Source organism: Falco rusticolus, chromosome 13 (genome assembly GCF_015220075.1).
Source record: "Falco rusticolus isolate bFalRus1 chromosome 13, bFalRus1.pri, whole genome shotgun sequence".
Taxonomy (NCBI): Eukaryota; Metazoa; Chordata; class Aves; order Falconiformes; family Falconidae; genus Falco; species Falco rusticolus.
The window spans coordinates 19,857,465-19,866,839 of NC_051199.1; the positions used below are offsets into that span (position 1 = coordinate 19,857,465).

The 9,375-nt window shown below is 63.5% G+C and overlaps 1 protein-coding gene across 1 annotated transcript; it reads left to right on the top strand.

The window, feature by feature from the left end:
• The first annotated feature begins 923 nt into the window (after positions 1-923).
• Positions 924-8,508, top strand: PSMD2 (proteasome 26S subunit, non-ATPase 2). Its single transcript, XM_037407589.1, has 21 exons — positions 924-1,115; positions 1,928-1,984; positions 2,372-2,536; positions 2,776-2,897; positions 3,277-3,501; positions 3,606-3,764; positions 4,051-4,195; positions 4,374-4,434; positions 4,726-4,872; positions 5,070-5,176; positions 5,558-5,685; positions 5,773-5,860; positions 6,252-6,414; positions 6,510-6,611; positions 6,698-6,843; positions 7,061-7,144; positions 7,264-7,432; positions 7,532-7,626; positions 7,798-7,924; positions 8,004-8,122; positions 8,204-8,508. Exons 1-21 carry the CDS (start codon positions 981-983, stop codon positions 8,384-8,386), a joined length of 2,727 nt encoding a protein of 908 aa, XP_037263486.1. The 5' UTR covers positions 924-980; the 3' UTR covers positions 8,387-8,508.
• Positions 8,509-9,375: the final 867 nt, after the last annotated feature.

A 9,375-nucleotide genomic window follows, 5' to 3' on the forward strand; every position in this document is an offset into this window, starting at 1 on the left:
CACCCACTCCGTGACACACCACTGTGGTACCCCAAGGCACCTCGAGGTCACCCGCAGGCCCGTGCTACCACACACAGTGTGACACTGCTGCATGTGCCCAGGTGTGCACAGCCATGGTCACCGCCATGGGGTGAACGAGGGGCAGGCTGCGGCACAGCCTCACACCCTGCCTCAGCACCTCCCAGCCCTGCCACACCACCTGCCCAGGACAGGGTGTCACCGCAGGTCACCCACTCGGGGCCTGGGGTGCTGCCAGGGGAGCAGTGGCCTGTGAGGATGTCTGGGTGCAGGTACCCTGGGGGCGCAGGGCACAGGGTGGCCGTGTGGGTGCCCGGGTGTGCGCAGCAGCGGTGCCTCGAAAACCCTCCGTGGGGGGACGGCTGGCACCTCCACCTCTGCCCGGGACTCCCCAGGGAGGGCAGTCTGGGTGCTGCCCGAGGGGAGGGGAAGTTGCCCGGTGGGGCTGGCCGAGGCAGTGCCACCTGCCCAAGCCGCTGCCTGGGGCACAGGGCGCCACGTGTGTGCAGGAGGGGTGTGTGTGGGGGGGTGTGTGTGTGTGGGTGCGTGCATGTGCCCACGGGTGCCCGTGGCGCGTCGTGGCCCCTGCCAGTCCCGGGCAATGCCACTTAACTTGCCCGGCTGGGGTGGCACCGGCGCCTGGTGCCAGGGTGGTGGAGCCCCGGGTCCACGCCCCCGTCCCCGGCTGGTTGCGCTCCCCGGCAGTGCCGGGCCGGGCCGGGCCGCTGCCGGTGCCGGTGCCGGTGCCACCGCCCAGCGCTGCGCAGCGCCGCGGCACGTGGGGCCGCCCCGCCCCCTACCCCGCCCCCGGCCCCGCCCCCAGCCCCGCCCCCCGGCCCCGCCCCCGGCCCCGCCCCCGCCTCCGGCGCGCGGCGGGGTCGTCACGGCGGCGCCGGGCGGCGATTGGCGGTGGGCGGGTGCGGCGCGCAGGCGCACAGCGGCGAGTTCGCGGCGGAGCGGCCATGGACGCGGGCGGCGGCGGCGGGCAGAGTCGGGTGCAGGGCGGTCCCGGGTCCGGCGGCGACGAGAAGCCCACGCCGCCCTGGGGCCGGGACCGCCGGGAGCCGCCCGCGGGGCCCGAGAAGGAGCAGGAGCTGGTGAGCGCCGCCGCGCCGCGGGCCGCAGCTGAGTCACGGCCCGGCCGGGATCGCGTCAGCGGCGGGGCGGGACGTCATCCCACGTCACGGGGCGGCCGGCACCCCTCCGGGGGCGCCTGCAGCGTCACCGGGCTCCCTCCGGCGAGGCCGTGTGACGTCACCGGGCGCGAGGGGCTCTCTCCGGAGGGGGCAGTGACGTCACTGAGGCGAGGGGCTCCCTCCCGAGGGGGCAGTGACGTCTTGGGGGTGCCCGCGTGACGCAGCTGAAGGCTCCCCGCCCTGGGGGGGAGAGCTGTGTGTGTGCCGTGGGGCAGGGGGCTCCGGCGGCTGCTGCTGGAGTGGAGTGAGGGGACCCATGATGTAATTGGGGCACATGTGTGACGGCGGGGACTGTGCAGGGGTCCCCCCTTTACCCGGCACAGGGTTGGCCTTGGCACTGGGGGTCCCCTCGGGATGTGGGGAGCTGCTGCTGGGTAGGGGGGCTGCTGTCATTGAGGTTGCACACACACACACACACACACACACCCCCTCCTGTGCCCCTCTCCATGGAGCTGTTTCCATACAGCCCGGGGTAATGGAGGCACTTCTCGCCACCAGGGAAGGGCGGTCTCTGGGGGGGTATATCCCCTGTAACAGGAGCGTTGACCCCCCCGGCAGCATTGGGGCAGGATGGTGCCCTGGGCGGGGAGGGTCTTGCTGTGTCCAGATCCTTGTGTTGCTTGGTGTGACACCCCCCACCATCTTCCCCCATCTCATTAGGAGCGTCTGTGCTTGGCACCCTTAACTCTGCTTTCTCCTGTGCATTTTGGCAGTCTGAGGAGGACAAACAGCTGCAGGATGAGCTGGAGATGCTGGTGGAGCGCCTGGGGGTAAGTCTGTGGCATGCTTTCAGCAAGGAGCTGTGGAGCCAGGAGCCCTGGCCAGGACTTGAGTCTGTCTGTCCCTTGCTTATGGTTGTTCCTTGTGCAGTGGTGGTGGGGGAGTTTCATCTTGAGCAGGGCCACCACTTGTCTGCTGTGCTCTGTCCCCCAGCATTGCTGCCTGTCTGACCCGTGCCCAAGGGACCTCTTCCTCCCCCTTGTGTGGGTGGCTTTCTGCCCCACTGTGCCCTCCCTCTCCAGTGCCTGGGCTGAAGAAGGCAGCCCTGAGGGGAGGGGCTGCTCTGCTCAGAGCCATGGCTGTGTTTGGGGAGGGCTGGCAGGGTGGTGGTGCAAGAACCAGCCCTCTGCTCTCTGACAGGCAGCTTGCCTCTGCAGGAGAAAGATACATCCCTCTACCGCCCAGCCCTGGAGGAGCTGCGGAGGCAGATCCGCTCTTCTACCACCTCCATGACCTCTGTTCCCAAACCGCTCAAGTTCCTACGGCCCCATTATGGCAAATTGAAGGAGATCTATGAGAACATGGCTCCAGGAGAGAACAAGGTAAAGGCTCTTGGCCCCACCATCCCATGTGGCTGGAGGGACAGTGCTGGGGCAGGTGACCGCTGAGTCCTCTGGACCCTGCGGTCTAACATCAGCCTCTGTGATTTTCTTTGGTGGGTTAAAACTTGCCAGGGTTGTGCCTTTGCTGCCTGTGATGATGGCTTGTGGATGCAGGGAGGGTGTTGTGTCCTTGGCTACCCCTGTTTCCATGTGTCTGGATCTCTGCATTTTTTCCCCAGCGCTTTGCTGCAGACATCATTTCTGTTCTGGCCATGACCATGAGCGGGGAGCGTGAGTGTCTGAAGTACCGGCTGGTGGGCTCCCAGGAGGAGCTGGCATCTTGGGGGCATGAATATGTCAGGTAAGCCTGAGTGGGGAGCAGGGCTTGGGGAAGGACAAGGGCTCAGGGGGATTTCCTTGGGCACTTTCACACTGGCCTGTTTGGGAGGTGTCCTGACTTGCTGGGATTGTGTTCAGCTGTCCCTCTCATGCCTGCACGTGTGTCACCTCATCCTCTATCCACAGTGATTTGCTAGCTACAGAGATCTTGCTGCTATGGCCTCTGTAATCTCTGCTGTTAACCCTGTTCCTCCTCTGAGCTTGTCCCCCATAAGCTCTTGCAGGAATGTGCACCCTCTGTAAACAACACGCAGCCCCAGCCAACTGGCAGCAGCTTCTCCCTATCCTTTGGGCTGGGTGCACCTGGCTTCTGTGGCAGTCATGTCCCTTTGTCCCCACAGGCACTTGGCAGGGGAGGTGGCCAAGGAGTGGCAGGAGATTGATGAGGCTGACAAGGCTCAGAGGGACACGCTCCTCACCCTGGTTAAGGAGATCGTTCCCTACAACATGGCCCACAACGCAGAGCACGAGGCCTGTGACCTGCTCATGGAGATTGAGCAGATGGACATGCTGGAGAAGTACATTGATGACAATGCCTACTCCAAAGTGTGCCTCTACCTGACCAGGTGAGGGGGCTTGGCAGGCTGAGGCGCTGGAGGGGGGCATGGTCCCTGCTGGACCGAGGTTGCCTGGCATTGTCATCACCCTTGTGTCTGTCTCCTCCTCGAAGCTGTGTAAGCTATGTCCCAGAGCCTGAGAACTCTGCTCTCCTGCGCTGTGCCCTGGGCATCTTCCGCAAGTTTAGCCGCTACCCTGAAGCCTTGCGCCTGGCTCTAATGCTCAATGACGTGGAGCTGGTGGAGGACATCTTCACTTCCTGCAAAGATGTGTAAGCAGAGACTTGTTGCCCACCCTCTGGGGTCTTTGCACATCGTGGTGGGGCATGGCTCCCTGTCTGGGCAGAGTTGGGTTGGATCCTGCCACCACTGGAGTTGTCTGGGGCTTTGGACTGAGGCTTTTGTCCTTGAAATCAAGATGGGCCAGAGCAGGTTGTGTCTGGACTGCTCTTGTGTGCCTCTAGAACAGGGCAAGTTGGCTCACCGTTTGGTGAAGATGTATATGTGCTGGGGCTTGCTGGGGTCTGGGCACTCGTGAAACCTCTCCCCTATGTGCAGAGTTGTCCAGAAGCAGATGGCCTTTATGCTGGGCCGCCACGGGGTCTTCCTGGAGCTGAATGAGGATGTGGAGGAGTACGAGGACCTGACTGAGATCATGTCCAACGTCCAGCTCAACAGCAACTTCCTGGCTTTGGCCAGAGAGGTGAGTGTCCCAGCTGGGAAAAGAGCCCTGGGCTGCCAGGCTCTGCACAAGGTCTGGGAAGAGATCTTTCACCCCTATGAGCTTGGCCAGGCACCTCCTGGAGAGGTGCCATTGCCCCAGGCAGCTGCCCTGGGGTGTGCTGGCTGGGAGGTAACCCCCTTTTCCCTCATCTCTGCAGCTGGACATCATGGAGCCCAAAGTGCCAGACGATATTTACAAAACCCACCTGGAAAATAACCGTAAGGGCTTCTGCTGTGGCCTCTATTGTCCCTGCCTGTGGGGAGTTACTGGGGCTGCAACGCAACCTGCGGGCCGGTGCAGTCAGCTGTGTACCCCGAGGTGGGCAGGTGGCCTGCCCACAGTCCCTGACCTGCTGTGGAGCAGACCCAGCTGCCTGCCGTGGATTTGAGCTTCTCCTTCCTGCTGGTGGGTGGGACAGGTCCTTGTCCCCCCATGGCGTGGGATGGCTGTGCGGTGGAGGGCTGGCAGGGTTTCTCTTGTCACTGGCTCACCCTGACATCATTCCCCAGGGTTTGGGGGGAGCGGTTCCCAAGTGGATTCAGCCCGGATGAATTTGGCCTCCTCCTTTGTGAACGGCTTCGTGAATGCTGCATTCGGACAGGACAAGCTGCTGACAGATGATGGCAATAAATGGTTGTACAAGAACAAGGACCACGGTGAGGGAGCTGGGTGGGCAGGGCTGGAGGTGCCCTGAGGCTTGGGGTTGCTACCTTCTCCCTTTTGGGGACCTGCTGAAAGGGGGGCTGCACAGCGTGGCTGCCGCTGGGCTGCTCTGTGTCCCTGGCTGCCACAAGCCCCAGGCAGGACACATTGATTCAGGGCTGATGTGGACTCTTCTCCCCTGGAACTGCAGGGATGCTGAGTGCCGCAGCCTCGCTGGGCACAATACTGCTGTGGGACGTGGATGGGGGGCTCACGCAGATTGACAAGTACCTGTACTCCTCAGAGGATTACATCAAGGTCGGTGGCACTGATCCCAGTGCGGGCTCTGTGGCTGTGTGGGGCACTGGCTGGCGGGGGGTGACAGTTGACTTTGCCTTGGTCTGCTGTGTGGCTCAGCTCTTGTCCGGAGAGAGGTCTGATGCCCTGTGTCCCAGGTTTTTGAGCAGCTCACAGCAGGGTGGGGGGCTCTTGGGGACTGCCTGAGGCACCTTTGGGGTCCCCTGGTCACAGAGCTATGAACTTTGGACTGCTCAGCTGGATCCAGAGTGACATTGCTCGCTTAGTACCAACTTGCCCATCCCAGGGAGTGGACGTAATGGTGGTATGGCATTAGTCACTGGCTGGCAGGGAGCTTTGTGTGTTGCTGGCCAGCGCATGATGGGTGCTTCTGCCTTGCAGTCCGGAGCCCTCTTGGCCTGTGGCATTGTCAACTCAGGGGTGAGGAACGAGTGTGACCCTGCCCTGGCCCTCCTGTCTGACTACGTCCTCCACAACAGCAACACCATGAGGATCGGAGCCATTTTTGGGTAAGGGCTTTTTTGGTAAGCCCCAGCCTTCCTGTGCTGCACGGGGTGGCACAGCCACCCCCTCACGCTCCTCTGGACTCTCCGCAGGCTGGGGCTGGCCTACGCAGGCTCCAACCGTGAGGACGTCCTGACTTTGCTGCTACCTGTGATGGGAGACTCCAAGTCCAGCATGGAGGTAGGGAACAAGGCAGAATTTGCCTGGGGTTCCTGCTTCCATGCCTGGTCTCCAGCAGCTCCTGGGAATGCAGGGGCTGGCCTGCAGTGTGTTTGGGCTCCAAGAGCAAGGCTATGTGTCCCTGCTTGGTGCTGTGCTGTGCCAGAAGAGCAGGACCCTATTTTCCCCATCTGAGCTGCTCCCATGATGGGATTGCAGCAGACATGGGAGGCTAGGAGGCCATCAGATCTCCCAGTAAGCCCAAATTTTTTGCACAAAGTGAGGACCAAGGGTACCCAGTGCTCTTTCGGGCTGGGCAGCTGTCAGACTGTTCAGACCTGGCTCCAAGCTCTGAGCCAGCTCCCTCTGCGCTGTCCCCATGTACGACATGTCTTCTTCCTTCCTTCACCAGGTGGCTGGTGTGACTGCCCTGGCTTGTGGAATGATATCGGTGGGCTCCTGCAATGGGGACGTCACCTCAACCATCCTCCAGACCATCATGGAGAAATCTGAGACAGAGCTGAAGGACACGTATGCTCGGTGGCTGCCACTCGGCCTGGGCTTGAACCACTTGGGTAAGGCTAGGCAGTGCCAGTGGCTCACGGGTTGGGGGACAGGCTGGGAGCATCCCTCCTCTGCTGTCCTCTAACCACTGTGCCTTTTTCTGCAGGGAAGGGAGAGGCGATCGAGGCCATCTTGGCAGCGCTGGAGGTGGTGTCGGAGCCATTCCGCAGCTTCGCCAACACACTGGTGGACATCTGCGCCTACGCGGGTGGGTTGGGCTGATCGAGGTGGGGGAGGCAGGAGCGGGTCCCAGGCCCTCCACGTGCTAATCTTGGCCGCCTGCTCTCCCCCAAGGCTCGGGGAATGTCCTGAAGGTGCAACAGCTCCTGCACATCTGCAGTGAACACTTTGACTCCAAGGAGAAAGAGGAGGACAAGGACAAAAAAGACAAGAAAGAGAAGGAGAAGAAGGAGAGCTCAGCTGACATGGGGGCTCACCAGGTGGGGAAACATGGACTGGGACCTGTGTCCGTGGGGCAGGAGCTGGCTTTGGGGGGTTCCCTAAGGCCCTTGTGGGATCAGAGCTGGAGGAAAACAGTCGCCAGCAGCATTCCCTGCTCTCTGTCCCCTTGGGCTCAGGGTGGATGCAGGGGCTGTAAGAACTTGAGTGTTGGGCTGGGTGCTCCCTGCCTGGTGCTCAGTGCCCATGTCCCCACAGGGCGTAGCAGTGCTGGGGATTGCACTCATTGCCATGGGTGAGGAGATTGGCGCTGAGATGGCCCTGCGCACGTTTGGCCACCTGGTGAGTGATGCTGGGGGGACAGCACAGAGCCGGGAAAGGATCTGGGTGTTGCTATGCATCTCTTTAGACCTCGCTGTCCTTGGTAAGTGGAGTGTAACACCCACTTCCCCTCTGCACAGCTGCGGTATGGGGAGCCCACCCTCCGACGTGCTGTGCCCCTGGCTCTGGCGCTCATCTCTGTCTCCAACCCCCGGCTCAACATCCTCGACACTCTCAGCAAGTTCTCCCACGATGCTGACCCTGAGGTCTCCTACAACTCCATTTTTGCCATGGGCATGGTGGGCAGCGGTAAGCCTAGGGGGACAGCACAGTTCGGGGTTTGTATGGGGGGGAAGGTGGGAGACTTGAGCTGTGTGCTCTACTCTGCCTGCACCGTGTTTTCCCCAGGTACCAACAACGCCCGCCTGGCAGCGATGCTGCGGCAGCTTGCTCAGTACCATGCCAAGGACCCCAACAACCTCTTCATGGTGCGGTTAGCCCAGGTGATGATCCTGCGCTTGCCACTCCTGGTGGGGAAGGGGTGGGTTGGGGTCCCTTCCCTGGGTGTGGGAGGGGAGGGATGTCCTGGGGGTGTCACCTTCCTGCTAGGCAGGGCTGTGGGGGTTCCAGGCGTTGCCCCACTGCTCTCTCACCTGGTTTCTCTGCCACACCAGGGCCTGACCCACCTGGGCAAGGGGACACTCACCCTGTGCCCGTACCACAGCGATCGCCAGCTCATGAGCCAGGTGGCCGTGGCCGGGCTGCTGACCGTCCTTGTGTCCTTCCTGGATGTGCGCAACAGTGAGTACGGTGGGCTCAGCCCCCCTCTGCCCCATGAGGTGCTCGTCACTCAGCCCCTTTACTCCTGTCTCCCCTCCAGTTATCCTGGGCAAGTCCCATTATGTTCTCTACGGCCTCGTTGCTGCCATGCAGCCCCGCATGCTGGTTACCTTTGACGAGGAGCTGCGACCTCTGCCCGTGTCAGTTCGGGTAGGACAGGTAAGGGGCAGCCAGAGCCAGGGATGGGGTGCTCCAGCATCCCTGCGTGTCCCTGGCATTTACCTCGCTCCTCTCTCGCAGGCTGTGGATGTGGTGGGCCAGGCGGGCAAGCCTAAAACCATCACCGGCTTCCAGACTCACACGACACCGGTGCTGCTGGCACATGGGGAGCGGGCAGAGCTGGCCACAGAGGAGCACGTACCTGTGACGCCCATCCTGGAGGGATTTGTTATTCTACGCAAGAACCCCAACTATGATGTTTGAGTGGGGGGTGGGGTGGGTGGAGGGTGTGGGGTGGGTAGGTGGTTTGGGAGGGGAGGGAAAAAATCCTACTTTGTTTGGTTTTGTTACTGAGAGTCCAGGAAATAAACTGTGCGGAGACTCTAGCGCTGCAGTACCCTTGTGCTGGGGGCATGGGCTGGGTTCTGATCCCCTCGGGGGTACCTGCTGCCTGGCAAGGACAGGCACAGCGCAGACCCCGAGTAGCAGGGGCTGGGCACAGGTTGTAGGGTGCCATGGGTGCTCCTGCACTCCTGGGGGTCTCCCCACACCTCGCCCGGCTGTGCCCCCCAGGTGTGTGGCCCAGGCACGGCAGGCTGTGCCTCTGCGCCAGTGCCCACCCGAGCCTGGCGCTGCCTGTCCCTGTCACTGTGCTCCTGGGGGGTCTCGGGTAGCAGCCCCCGGGGTGCAGCTGCCCCCTGCGCCCTAGCCGCTGGGGGGCGGGGGGTGCTGGGCGGGGCTGGGATGGGTGCGGGGTAGGGCCTGTGTCTTCCGCGGGGGCGTCGCGGGTAGGTGCAGCCCCGGGGCGCTGGAGGGCTGTGGGCGCTGGATGGGTGCGACTGGCAGCGGGCGGGCCCGGGGTGGTGCCGATCCCGGGTGGGGGTGTCTGGCCTGGGTGGTTGTTGGGTGCCGGGTGGCGCCCACCTCGCCGTGAGGCCGGGTCACCGGTGGGTGTCCGTCCCGGGTGGGCGCCAGTGGGGGGAGGTGCGGGCGCCGGGGGGCGCCGAGGGCGGTGGCTCGCCACGTGCCGGCGCACGGGCCGCGCGGGGGCGGGCCGGAGCGGTGGGCGGGGCCCGCCGGAAGGCGCGGCGCGTGCGGGACCGTCCCCCAGCCCCACCCCCTCCGCCTGGCCGCGAGGAGCCTCCTCCCGCCCCGCCCCGCCTCGTGACAGAGGCGCCGGCGTCACGTGCCGCGGGCGGTGCCCGCAGCGGCTTCAGGCGCGGCACCGGAGCTCCGCCCCCCCGCGCCCCTCC